Below are 14,559 nucleotides of genomic sequence, written 5' to 3' on the forward strand. Positions count from 1 at the left end.
TGCCGATGTCTTTAAAGATGTACCCACGCAATCCGAATTTTCATTAGTCAACTTCAGCGTAATTTAAGTGCTTATTTGTACAAATTGCACGAGAAATCATTTTGTTACTTATTAATAATTTACATAAAAAAACGCATAACAGACAGTCAAAACGGACATAACTTTGCATTTGAAATTTGCATTCGTGCCATAACTTTGCGCTCGTGTTACATGAAAAAATACACTCGTTTTCGACCAATCGGACGCGCGTGACTTTTTGATGTATATTAATACATATTAAATTCAAAATGAAATGATTCAGTTGCGTGAATCACTAGAATTGTAAGGTCAAGTCTGGAAGCCTAAACAATACTAAATTATTTAAAGCTCTGATTTTTGTTGGAACTATTTTCAAATTACATTAAAAATCGGCTTCGCGAAAACCTGAATTATTCAGATTATTTACCTAGCGTCAAACGTTTATGAGATAAAAAGCACGAAAATGCATGCTAAGATCAAAATTAGAGAAAGGACTTGCTTAAAGTGAGCTCGTATTCCATAGGCCACACCTCCCATGACAAATGTACCAGTTTGATCGACACTGAAATTGGTAATTTTTACGGAATACGCCACACTTCGTAACAAGCAAACAAAAAGAAAACAGAATTTCTGACAATATGACATCTTCTAAACGGAAACTAGACAGGTGAATTCATCACCAAGCGCAAAAAGCGCATACTACATAAATTCACGACAGAACTTTACCATCTTCATTCTACTGTTCAAAATTGTTCTTACCCAGCTTAGCACAAGTTTCTCCGGTCCAAGGCGGCTTGCACTTGCATGAATAAGTTTGTTTTTTCTCGTCGTACACGCAAGCACCTCCATTTTTACAACTGTTGGTTATTTGGCAGCCCTAACAAGAAGCAGTAACAGACAATACGTCGTAAAAAACTGTTAAGAACACGAATATGAATGTACTTTGGAATTATTACCAAGAAGTGCTCAGCTAGCTTTCAAGCCCGATGTAAAATTTCGGACCAAAAATTAATTGCCTTATCAATGAAAATGTAATAGTCGATTTCTGCCCTTATTTAGCCTGTAGCAAAGAATAATGCATTTAAAATTATATAAAGAGGGTAAGTTTCTAAAGAAACTGGGGTGCTGCTTTTGTGGGAGAGTATGACATGCAGGGTAATACAATATTAACAACTGAGTAGATGACGTAACTTGGCCACCGAAAAGATTTGAAAGCTGACCTTTCGAGCGTTAGCCCTTCGTCAGAGCGAAAGATGGAGGGCTAACGTCAGCTTTGAAACTCTTTACATGGCATTTAAACTTTTATTTGTTCACTTTGTTCAACTGAAAATTCTAAAGACAACCGGAAAGTTAAGTATTTTCTTTGAAACATCCGATTCCTTCATGTAATGGGTCACTTCTGATCCATCCAATCACCAATCTACATCTCTATCTATTTCATATCAGTAGAGATAAATGAAATGATATTAGAGAAGATCTCCATAATGCACTGATATCAGTTTCAAAAGGAAAATTGAGCTCACCTTTCATTGAATAGCTGTTTCGATGCCGGAAGCCTAATGTGCCAAAATTTATCATCTGTTTTGGCAGAACTTAGAGAAAAAGACGAAACATGCAAAAACAACAAACCCGTTCGCTTAACATGTCGCCTGCACAAATTACAATTTTGTTAAACTACATTCCTCTAGAAAAAACAGCTTCTGAGGCCTGCACAGTTTATGTTACCTTCAATCCGAAAGATTTTGCCATTAAAATTCAAAATGCTAGCACATAGGCTGAATAGTAGGCGATAAGACCACATATTTTGTCAAACACATTTTACAGCCCAGAAAAATATTTTGTTAAGACCGACAGAAGCAAGTCAATGTCTTCTTTCTTCGGCTTATGCTGAAATTAATCGGTCTTTGCGGCGTCTGATAGCTTTATATTCTCGGTGTTTTAATTCCTGAGCGAAATATTTAGCATGTTTCCAGAAGTAAGAAAAAAGCTGTGGTTCTGGTCATGGCGAATGAAGTTTATGAACAGACATATTTGCATAAATGATGATTCTTATAAGCCGGCATTTCCTTATTCAAGATGAGGTTTGCCCTTCATCGAAGAAATGGTGACTAATTTTTGTTCTCTTGTTTTTTCCTCGTTGTTTGTCAATTCATGTCATTATTCAAGGCATACATCCATTTCGCTTTCAAAAAAAAAAAAACAGCTCTGATTAAAACCTCAAAACAGAAAAATAAGTGGAAAGGTAGGTTTTTATTGCTTGCATTTCGACTGTATTAAGATCGTGGCATACACGAAATCAAGGATTCAGTTTTGTCTCATGCCAGCTGCTCGTAACTCAGAATACTCAAGAATAATGCAGAAATCTAGCGTAAATAATTTCTCTGTAAGGGAGATTCATTGTTAGCAAATCAAAACGAAAAAAAGCGTTGAGAAGGGTAGTAGTCTTAAAAATGTATGCAAATTTTTCTAACGCACTTTGCCGTGAAGAGCACCTGTTGGCTATTTAGCAATAAATCGAGCCTTTTATCATTTTAGCGACGATATCGCACACGGGATATGTTAGCACAACAATCCCTTTTGACTCATGATTTACAGTAATACTCGTGTTCTCCCAACACCTCATACTAGTTATTAGGCTGGTAAATCGATAGAAAGTGCCGACTAGCGCTTTTTTAAAATAGCTATGCTCTTGGTTTTCTTGTGCAATAACAGTAATTTTTTCCAATCATATACACCCATAATTTGAGGAAATTCAAGACATCTATTTTTCACATCGAAGTTAGGTTTTTGCTCAATTTCAATTATAGTGCTGTGGTCATGAATTTTCACTTTCCAGCCTTAAAATTCTAAAAACTGCTAAAAAGAAATGTGGCACTGAAGACTTTAGTTCAAATGAGTCAATTAGCGATATAAAGACACACTAGTTAATTTCAAATTTACACACGACCACTTTCGACGATTTTTTCATCGGTCGATTTACGAAGGGAAAATTTGCGGAGACGTTCGGTTATACTCGCCCACGCAATTAACGCTTTGCAATGTAAATTCATGCTTGATTGCCAGGCGGTGTGCGCACTCTGATTGCGTTGCATCATGGTCGTAAAATGAAAAATAAGTCATTTGCATCCTGTCGTGGTCGAGTGAATATCTCTGGTAGCAGTAAGATAGCGTGAATAAACGTGGAATTTGATGAAAATTCACTGTCTGTTGCAGTTCCTTCGAAAGTTAAAAAGTGTTTGCGGGCCTGTGCGACTCCTGTTATTCCTCCGTGACAAATTCGTTGTTAGGAGGCAATTGAAGACATTCAGAAAGAATCGAAACTGCAGTCTTGCCCGAGAATCTATTCGTTTGGCAGCAGTTTCACACACAGCTGATGGCTGTGTGAATAATATCAAATCCGCGAGTAATTTAACGGAGAATCGTCCCTTGACATGCAAATGCATTCCAAAGAGGCAGCGACCTTCTAATACACGAACTATTTTCCATGTCATACACTTAAGGGCGTGAATACGGAATTCGCAAAAGGAGAAGCCTTACACCTCCTAACACCAAATTCGTTACGCTCAACGTTTATTAAAAAACGTACAGAGTTTCAAATATGCTTAAAGAATATAGAATACCTAGAATAAGGTTTTGACAAACGTATCTTTGGAGTTATATTCAGCGGGAGAGACTGATACTTAAAAAAAAAAAAATAGCGCACACACATGAAAATAATACCTTTTGTAACGCAATCTCATCCGGCTTTTCCAAACCTCAAGAACATACAGATGGGGAAATGACACCTTAAAACTAACCCTTAATATCACATCGTAAACGGAATTCATTAAAGGATATCCTTTCAGGTTAGAAGATTCAAAAGCGCAAGCGAATGGCAGAAGTCACTCTAGCAATCAACACCGTTTAACGATCGACTACCTTTTGCTTTCCGGCTTACCCGGTGTCGCCGTGCGCATTGTAGAGTTATCCATTGGTCAAGTGATTCCGTTAATGGCTCAAATTCAACTGTCCTTCGTTTAATGATCAAGATAGTAGATTTGCCATAAAACACTCGCGATAAGTTAATTTCCTTTTACTTAGGAAAGTAGATTTACAACACAATTGACTATATAATAGTAACGCTGTGTAACGCAACAATAAGCCTTTTCTCGGCCATAATCGGTCTCAAACACCCGCACTTAAAATGCGAGAAACACATGTACCGTTGGAGAGCGTTTGAGAGCATTTAGTCAGAGCTGTTAAGGAAGGATCAAAGCAGCCATCCAAATCTTTGAAAGGCTCCAAACTACGACGTACATCAAATTTGACCTTCTTGAAATCCGGTCTCAAATTACAGTGATCGCGTTTGTCTTTGAGAACCATAGAATACGCGACAAATACGAACAAAAAATACTTTTACACATTCAGAATAAATCAAATTAGATTTACCTATGGTGAAAGGAAAAAGGAACGGCCTAACTTTTACGGAATGTTCAGTCAAAATCTGCCGAATTCTGCTGCTTTCACCGCCATATTGAAAATGAAGCTACCACAATGCAACGCAATCGGAGTGCGCACACCGCCTGCTTGATTGTCAATTATACAGTGTGGAATGACAAACATGCCGATTTCCAATTAACCAAAAAGTGTCGATTGGTCGAGAGAACATTAATTAAACTCCAACAGTACGGAAGAATACAAAGTTGCACACCGTAAGGGTTTGCGCAATGTTTTTGAAAAAAAAAAAACTACCCATGCTTGCATATGTATTCCAAATTGCACGGTTGGTTATAAACTTATTATTTACCTATGATCATCACCTCGTGGTGGAAAAGCAAATCTTTCCCATCAAATTGCCTGTCATCTTGCAGAAAACGTCCGAGACGTTTGGGCAAGTGTATGCAGTCTAATCGTGATTCATAGTAGCCCTGTGCATTAGCAGCATTTTAATGTGTATTTTGAGTCAACTTGAAGAGAAAGGTATCTTGTATCGTGATTACAGTATGAACGACGTTTCTTTTGACATTCGTGGTAATGAAGTCAGAAAACATTTACCAGCGAAACGCATTGTTGTATAGTATGAAGTTCGATCGTATTTGGAGTCATGCGAGAACATTCGCACCGTTTAGTGTCCATTGTAAATAACACTGTATGGAGATACTTCCTAAATATTTTCTATTAGGACTTAAAGAAGTCTAATGTTTTTTAATGTAAATAAAAAAAAATTAACGCGTTGGATAATTGAATATTTCTCGTTCAATACACAGCTCCCTCATAATTTTAGTGTAGATAATCGAAACAATTGCTTTCCAAAGGTAAGGGGTCTCAGTAGGGTTAGCTGTTAGCCGTGAAACGGCGAAAAAATTAATTTTTAGGGATAAAAAGTGATAAATTTAACCATTAGTCGTAAAAAAAGTTAACCCCCAAAATTTTATCTTTTAATTGCAGCGGAAGGAATCAATGCCCTGTAGAGACCCTCGAGTTAAATTTACCTTGTAACTTAAATAAACGTAGTAAGTATTTATGACTTAAGAAGAATAATGCAATCTTATTGTTGATGGTGACTATACTATATGTTGGGTAAGTACGCAATCTAATCGTGAATAGAGTAATTCATAGTATCCCGCGTGGAACAATTTTATAAGTACGCCGCAAAATTTCCAATGTAGGAAAAAAATAAAACAAGAAACCCCCCCCTCCCCCCTTTCTTCTTGATAAAACGAAGGTGATTAATTTGGTTTTGGTTTTGTGGCACCCAGTTGAAATACATATTTGTACTATCTATGTAATATTGGTATTGTGACTGATGTCGCAAATCTTATTAAAAATATTGTAAATAGTAAATAGTATGTAGAATATAAATGAACATATGAAATAAAAAAAACAAATTAAACATAAAACTTCAAGTTGGTTCTTCTTCACACTTCATCAATTGACCTCCTTTACGACAAAACATTACAACCGTGCCCTTTATTATGAACAAATCAAGTTTCAGCCAAATGTCGTCACCACTTCCAACCCGTTAATATTATCTCAAATATTATTACGGTTGCACTTGCGGTTACTTAAAAACCATAGTCAATTACGATTACAATTGAAAAGAAATCCACAATGACAAATATTTTAAACCGAGGGAACAAACCTACAAGACAAAGGTACGTAGGAAGGTTTTGTGACTTAGACACAATGGATGCAAAACAGTAGAAATCAGAAGTAATGTTAATCCTTTAAAACTTGAACACAGGAATGACAACGATGACTCTCTTTTAAATGATTCTAAAAAAGAGAATTTTTTTCTGAAAAACCCTATCAGATTTTATATCAGGGTGAGCGAAAGAATACGAAAACAATAGGGGAAAAATGGCATTCAAAACATAAATGCAACTGGGAAAACAGGTGAGTTTTTAATTGGGAATGCCTCGGCAACACATAGTACTGATGTACTGCTGTTTATTTGGTGCACTCGGTTTAAAATCTACAGCTATATTTCCATCGGGATCCAATATAATCAGCAATAATGAGAACAAAATCAAAAGAGTTCAGGAGGGGATTGTATATGTTTTTTCTTGATAACTCTGGGAAATGAAAGCTCTCAGCCTCTGTAATTTGTTTGCCGAGCGCTTTTCGCATTTTTCTCTCAAATAAGGGAAGAAGGGAAAATCCTCCTCAGTTTTAGTCATAAGGGAGGAGATGATACAATTTCAGACCTGGTTGACAAGGAAGTAAGGGAGCACTTACAAGAACGAGGATTGGGTATGAGTTTTTCAGGCTCTTCACGCCTTCCTCGGCCAATATGGCGGCTAAAATTAATGGCTTTTGTATGGTAAGACGGCAATACGCAAGATGAGATTTTTCAATGACCCAGCTCAACTCGCCTTGTTCTCTTTTCCCAGATTCTCCCTATGAAGCTTGAAAGAGAGTAGACGGTAGCCATCTCAAAATCTGTTGAGAAGGGGTTTGTGGGGAATGTCGCCCAAAGATCATCCAAGTATTTTACACACATAACTGCTAGTTTCCAGAAGAAATTATTGTAACTAGCATTCACGTGAATCCTGCTCAAAATTTTGAAGCAAAAAAACAATACAACATTGTAGACCAGCAGGAAATTATTTCAACCACTGAAACTTCAAATACAAAGACGAGCACTGTAAAATATAATTTAAAGAAAAAACGCAAAGCAGAAAGAACTTGACCAATTTCCAGTCAACTAATCAGTCAGCGTTCGGCTAATAACGCTTATATCGTGTCCTGTGCGTTGAGAATATCTGGTACGCTACCCGTTAATGAAATATGAAAATTCCAAAAGTAACTTCGATTATCTGAAAATCGAACTATGATAATAATGTGCACAAACAGGAAGCACAAACCGTGTGAGTGAACATCGATCGCTTTGAAGGAAGAGACGAACACGAACAAGTTTTTAACACTTTGTTTCCATTAAATAGTTCAGTCATATTACACAATATGAATTCTACTTAATATATGCATGTTTCGCTCAGTTCATTTACCCTCCACTTTTTCGTTTCCTCCAACAAAATTTAAGGCTGGGTTTTGAGCTTTTCTTTAAAGGTTAAGTTAAGGGAAAATACTCTGGCGCAATATAACTCTGGAGGGGGGCATGCAACTATCCAAGATTTCACCTAAGGCAGAAATGTTTCGCCGCCTTCGATTGCCTCGTGCAACAAAATCAATGAGAAAGGGACACAACTTGTGTCTTGTGGTTCAGAGATCTTGTTTCGGTGATTAAGATCATGATATCCGTGCAAACTTAGCTTAAACGTTTTCGTGACTAATAACTGAATGATACTCGCTACTTCAGTCCTGAACTTTGGCGTTTCATCAATAGTAACGAGCGACTAAAGAGCAACCTTCAAGGCTATCAAATCATAAATTGAAGGGTGCTATCTATCAAACACTCTACTGAACTGGGTAAAAGGGCTGTCATCTGTGTAATAACAATTGTTGGACTCCACAATACGAGTGGTCAAAGCTATTTAACATGTATGTAAATATTGATCAGTGTTTAGGTGTTCCTTGTTCGAGGAAGCCGGGATCTCTTTCTATGATAAACAGTTCGTCGTAAACAAGATGCTGGTGTTGAAAATCCTATCACTTTTAAGGCTCGACTATTTTCACACCAGTAGAGGTTCCTTTAAATTGTCCCCACCAGAGAACAAGGCCTGCTTGTGCGATGTCACAGTTTGCCTTCTGAGTTGCAATTTCATCCGCTGAAAGGACTCTGCTCCAAAGATTGACTTCTGTTACCTCACCCGGACCAAAGCTCTGTTTGGTATCAAATTTCCTTCCGACTTTATCTTGATCTTGTCCAATGACAACTGTTCCGCTGTCTGGTATCTGATGATTTTTCTTCAGGTCTGTTCCATTGCTTTGAAGTTGTCCATCCATATAAAACTGCCAGTAGCCTTTGGTGTTTTTCCAGGTAACACAAATGTGATGCCACATGGTATCAATAATTTTGACTCTGGTGTCCGTACTACTTAGAAAATAAACATAAACAATTAAAACTATGTTAGAAACTCTCGTTTCTTGACTGACTGCGGTCCAATTGTGGCATCACGATATATATATATGTATATATTTAACAAATAGAGAAGCCTTGGCTGTGCTCTGTTCTATTATAAAGCACGCAGGAAGCGGCTAGAGCACGAAAGAAGTGTAGGGAGAAACACGAGACGTAGTCCCCACTTCTTGAGTGCTCTAGCCGCTTCTTTAGTGCTTTATAATAGAACAGAGCACAGCCAAGGCTTCTCTATTTGTTTTATAATAAAGAATCCATTATATTCCCCGAGCATTACTTTCAATTTTCAAAACAAACTTTATTTCCAAAGCGAACAACAGTGTCGTCAGCATGCTCTATACTCTCATAAAGCACGCTACAAAAAGCCAATCAGAATCCTTGTTAGAATGGTTCAAATAATCTGATTGGCTGTACAAGACTAAAGCTGTCAAAAGTGTCAAACCATCAAAGTTAAAAAACCATCAAAGTTCACCTTCTGCGATAGTTTACAAACTAAAATAGTTCGGTAGGTCGAATTTAACACTTTTGCCTGAAGTTTTTAAGTCTCTAATACAGAATCTTGAAGTGAAATGTTCAGTGAACTTCAGCCGAATTATGGCTCATAAAAACACGCGAGTTTTTTCACATGACAAGGTAGAAAACAAACTGTTCAGGGCAAGTGTTTCTTGAATGAACGACAGCCGAATTCACCGGAACATGAAGATCGCTCGGGATGACAGCTCCGCAAAACTCGGCTGCAGTGACAGATGTGACTTTCCACGCATTGGAAAGGATATCAGAGCAAGCTCTTATTTTTTTACTCGAAGGGCGGCCGATGTAGTTTCTGAGGCTTGCTTTACTGTGATTACTGGAGATCGCCATGATGAGCGAGCCGCGATGAACTTAGCATGATCATATTCGCTCAGACACCGTCATGATTAGTATGAATTTTAACAATTATGCCAGTTTGGTTATATTTTTCATCATTTCTGTTTTGTCCTGTTTTGTTTTTGAACACTGAACTTTATATACTATACGAGTGTTAGCTGTGTTTGATTTTTATTACCCTACGTAAGCTTGCAATCTAACTGAGCGTGAAAATCTTTAAAACTCGGAATGTTTATTTTGTTTTTCCTTTGAGGATTTTCGTATCTGCTCACGTTTTAATGACGTAAATTACGGCGCCTGGTATGTTTACAAACCTTTGTTTGATTCTTCTGTTGCTACTTGCCGGCTCGCTTCAGTTCCGAAATTTCACTTTCAATTATCAGAAAAAAGCTAAAAAGAAGTCCCGGAAAAGCTCGAACATAGTACAATTGGCAGATGGCGTGACAGCTGTAGCTCAGCTCTATGCTCTATACTCTCATAGAGCACGCTCTTTCAACCAATGACAGCGCGCGTTATATCCGAACTTTATTATAAATACATATAGTGCTACATATAGAATAGGAATGCATGTTAACAATGTCGTGTGAGCTGCTGGAATGGGAGATAAATTAAGTTATTTTAATGTCACTTAACTTTTTTAAATTCCATTGCTATTTATTTCATTCGATCTCCAACACGCCATAGCTTTTAATTTTGTCACTAACAATGATTTAATCACTAGACACATTTAATTATTTATTTAAAGTCGCTTGGGAGCAAAAACAAGAGAACGTGATTGTTAACAACGCCAAATACAATCAGAAGCCTCGATAATACTCCGCTGGGAGCACTTTAGCCCATTGCGGAAACAGGCATATCATTTTTTTGAAGCTGAGCCAAGGACCCTATAAAAATTCATCTTCGCGCCCCTTTATCGCGCGTAATTCACCATTCATTCCGGTATATTTTTACTTCTCTTCTATCCTATTCTATTGTGTTATTGTGTTGTGTTCTTGGGCGACAGAGGTTATTCTTACAGTGCTTCACTCCACCCAGGAGTATTACGGCACATTGTCGGGGAAACCGAATGAAATGCTGAAATTGCATTAGCATCCAATCCAGGGGGAAGTATTAATACTCCTACGGGTCGCTTTATTTAAAGAAAATCGGGATACGGTTTGGCTGGATGGCCCACTTGACTCGAGTACAGACTTTATCTATCGTGTTTGTCATATCACTTACTCTTTTCCCGAGGCTATCACTTACTCATATGACGAGTCTATAGATATAATAATTCCTGGTTGAAACAGACAAACGTAGAAGGCATTCCCACTAGGTGCTCCAGTAGTCGCATAACTGTAGAGGCACTGGCCACCACTCAAATTTGTATCCTTCATTTTGACAAAAAGGCACATGGTAAATTCCGAGAGACTAGACGAGATGGCGTTTGTTATGCTGGTGTAACTCTTTATGCTAGGCTGTCCAAAGACCATTCGGTAAGCTGTAGGAAACAACAAAACACAATCTTCTTTACTCCAGTTTCACTGAAATGACAAGGCAACTCTTAAATCGGATGAATCTCACTGCGAAATTTCCGGATTAGTCTTGTTTCAGAAATTATTTTATATCTCATGTCCGCTACAGGATCACGTACGTAACTGATAAACACTAAGTGCAAAGGGTTCTGTGTAAAAAAACAACTCTTTACGAAATAAATAGGCCAGAGAATTCGGAATGAGAGGATTACTCAGCCGGGAGGGGACATACAAAAGTAATCTTAACGGTTATTGCAACAGATACCCAGAGTAAAGATTGTCTTTGTTTTTTTGAAAAATCTTGCTTTGGCTTCCGCATGGCTACGACGCACGCCAGAAAGAAAGATACAAGAAAAAGTATCTTGAGCGCTCTGAGATGTCAAAGGTAGCTTGTGGTGTTCCCCTAAATAGCTGAGCTCGTTTGAAGTTATTCTGACTTCTAAAGCCAAAAAAACCTTGAGGTATAAACTTTTCACACAATTTCAAATCCAATAGTTATTTTCTACTTCTTTTACCCTTTAACCCCTAAGAGTGACTAGCACCTAATTTCTCCCTACAACATCAGCGATGAATCAAACATCAAGGTCATGAGAATAAAGGAAATGATCACCAACAAAAGAAGCTTTTGATCGGTAAACAAACTCTCCTGGTCAGCACCTTAGGAAATGTATAGAGAACAGTATGGAGAATATGCATACTGATGTTATGGTGTAAAGAGTTAAAAAGCGATAGATTGGATCAATATAAGTATGCGAGCAACTGCACACTTACCCCTCCCCCAACCCAACATTAGCCTTAACTTGTTATCAATTGACGATTGTTGGGTTAGGGGAGGGGTAGGAGCGCAGTTGTTCAGATACCGTTTACAGCTTCCTGTTGCTGATGATTATTAGTTAACGAAAATTTTTATGAGAAATCGTTATCAAAATAAAACATCTGCGTATTCTGTCTTCAAGAACCTTAATTAATGTTCCATCTAGAACTTTCTAAAATGTTGAATTGTCATCCACATCTCCACGAGAACTTGTCTTTGTAGAAGGAAGCTTGCGCTCTCAGATTATGTCATCAAAATACGATACACGTCTCTACAAACCTGATGAGCAAGACAGGCCTTCAATCTTTTCACACTGTGTCCCGTAAAATCCTGGTGCACAGCTGCAGTTATATTCGTTGACTTCGTCTGTGCAAGTTCCATTGTTTTTGCAGGGATGGCTGTCACAGGTAACTTTTTGCGATTACAAGACAACATTTCAAAAGAGTTGTTGTCAGTAAAAAGAAGCTACATCATATGGCGACTGACCTACCGATCTTCAAACCGTATATGATTAAGGTGGTCTAGCTAATAACGCTTTTGAATCGAATTAAATCTCTTAAAGCATGAGCGTTACAAAAGAAAAACAATGCGAAAACTTTTAAGGAAAAGATCTCATCAAAATAGCGTTCGAACGAAATTTGTTTGCTTGTTTGCAGAAAACCGTCTCGCTACATTTTTTCAATTGTCGCACAACAGGAAAACTGCTCTGAAGCTTTTCTCGACAGGCAGCACATTACAACTTCTTTCTACTCTACAAATTTGTTTCTTACACAGATCAGCACAAGTTTCTCCGGTCCAAGGGGGCTTGCATTGGCATGAATAAGTTTGCTTTTTCTCGTCATAAAAACACACACCACCATTTAAACAGGTGCTGGCTGCTAGTCGGCAATCCTAAATAGAAAGAGTAGCCGATGGAATAATGAGAAGAATATAAATAAACATAAATATGCTTCAAAATTATTTCACTTTCCTACTGACGGATTAAAAACAATTGGCTGGAATATAGTCACGCTCTCAACTACGGTTTTTTTTGTTATCTCCTAGATCCAGCTCCAACAACCGGGTGGGTATCAAGCCTACCCTATCGCCAAATTTAACGAAACAATTTATCTGTCCTTGCCAATTCTTCAACAAACTTCTGAAATATGATTTACAAGGTGGTAATGCGTTTATAGGCAAAAACAACGAAAAAAAAAAACACTGGCTGCCTAAAAAGTTTGCTTTTAACTACGCATTTAGTCAACATCTACAAGTACATGTATTGACTTCTGCCAAACGAAGTCAAGGCATGTTATTTTATTAATGATCTAGCTTCTATAAACTTCAGTTAAAAACTACTACATATTCAAACACAGTAACATGCCATTTAAATTCCTACATTTTCTGGAAAAGGATTTCATTTAAAAGGGAATAAAAGAAAGTGCATGTGCCATTCCCAAGACTTGCTTCTGCTGGCAAGCATCAGTTCTAGTTTTCTGTTCTTTACAAAAATTTGCATAATTAGTGAATGGTTTCTTTAAGGTGCATAACATTTGCAGTTGATTTTACCTATCACCAAACGCCCGATGGAATATTTTTCTTCATCTCTTCTTGTTATTATTGTCCTTAAATAGTTAAAGGAAAAGTATTTTTCTGTTTTCATGAAAAAAACCTCTAACTTTCATGCTAAACCGGTAATCGATGAATGCTATCACGAAAGGTCTCAAACGTCGGCGGGGAAACAAAATATTTGTTTGGTGCAACCAGCTTGTTTTTGCGGCTCACGAACTGCATGATGGTGGGTGGATCTTTTCGCAGAAAAGGAGGTTAACGGGCAACTAAAACAAAGCGTTGAAAATTATTCCGGGTATAGAAATAACAACGGTTATTCTTACTAGTTCTCTTTGGTCGTTATGCAGGTTGTGTGTCTGGTACCACAGCTCGGCATAAAAATTCAGTTTTCAATCATCTTTGGATTTTAGTTTTTTTATTCATAATTTTTATTGAATTCTGGAGCTCTCCGAAAAAAAGGATCGCACTGAAGACCTCTGCCTAATTAAGGGTTTATTTTCCTGAAGTAAGGGAAGAGTTAAACTGTAAAGATGAAAACTTGCTTAATTAGACGACTTTTCAAAATAAACGAATTGGTGACTAACCTGCAGATGATTAAACTTGGTATCGCTGAATACATTGAAAACGATCAAAACAGTGCAATTATTTACCTTAATAAGTGTTGAGAAAATGACTTCCGCCTCGAACTGTAAATGTGCGTTTTCTTTGATAGCGTCGTGCTTGTTTAGTTCACAAGTTCCTTTGCCATCAGACTTGGAAGTTTGAGGAGTAAGTTTGAAGTTTGTTGAAGTACACCAGGCGTTTTTCAAACAAGACTGACTACACCAAATTTGACTGGTCGACTTAAACCGTTTCACGACAAAACCTTTAAGCCGCCTATTTGTCAACGTTGTGAAATATGTTGATCGAGAAAGGGCAGACGATTCTACTCCTGCGTGGAAAACTGCGCAGAGTATTATAACTCCTCGAAAGAAGACAAAGAGGGAAGTGTTTTCAAGTCCCATCGCGAAAAATGTCATTACAGAATAAGTCTGTTTACTGTCTTTGCCGATGTCTAGGGGGTCTCAACTGTCAGTCGTGAAAGAATAGAACTTGGCCGGGGGCGATAAAGACGCTTTTAAACTTGAGAAAATTAAAAGGTGGCGGTATCGAGGATCTGTCAATGGCAAACAGAAGCATATAACTTAAGTTATATGCCTGCGTGAAAAATGATTAACTTGGTAAAACAACAGCGCTAAAGAAGCCTTTTTTGATGCATTTGAATGTTTCCTGGCCAT

General features: G+C 37.6%; 1 protein-coding gene across 1 annotated transcript; it reads right to left on the reverse strand.

Moving 5' to 3' along the window:
• Positions 1-7,478: 7,478 nt before the first annotated feature.
• LOC131792312 (C-reactive protein) lies at positions 7,479-14,286 on the reverse strand. The gene is made up of 5 exons (XM_059109689.2): positions 13,933-14,286; positions 12,502-12,622; positions 12,011-12,142; positions 10,649-10,883; positions 7,479-8,491 (listed from the first exon to the last, which is right to left on the reverse strand). Exons 1-5 carry the CDS (start codon positions 14,284-14,286, stop codon positions 8,113-8,115), a joined length of 1,221 nt encoding a protein of 406 aa, XP_058965672.1. The 3' UTR covers positions 7,479-8,112.
• Between the last annotated feature and the right edge of the window lie 273 nt (positions 14,287-14,559).

This window comes from Pocillopora verrucosa, chromosome 4 (assembly GCF_036669915.1).
Source record: "Pocillopora verrucosa isolate sample1 chromosome 4, ASM3666991v2, whole genome shotgun sequence".
In the NCBI taxonomy this organism is placed as follows: Eukaryota; Metazoa; Cnidaria; class Anthozoa; order Scleractinia; family Pocilloporidae; genus Pocillopora; species Pocillopora verrucosa.

What these genes read in the sequence shown, in the direction of transcription:
- LOC131792312 (XM_059109689.2), bottom strand. Translation starts at nt 14,286, where the DNA reads ATGGGACTTGAAAACACTTCCCTCTTTGTCTTCTTTCGAGGAGTTATA. An exon ending in AGAAACTTGTGCTGATCTGT is followed by an intron (nt 12,143 to 12,501) that starts GTAAGAAACAAA and finishes AATCGCAAAAAG; the next exon opens with TTACCTGTGACAGCCATCCC. An exon ending in TCTATAGACTCGTCATATGA is followed by an intron (nt 8,492 to 10,648) that starts GTAAGTGATAGC and finishes TTTTCTAAGTAG; the next exon opens with TACGGACACCAGAGTCAAAA.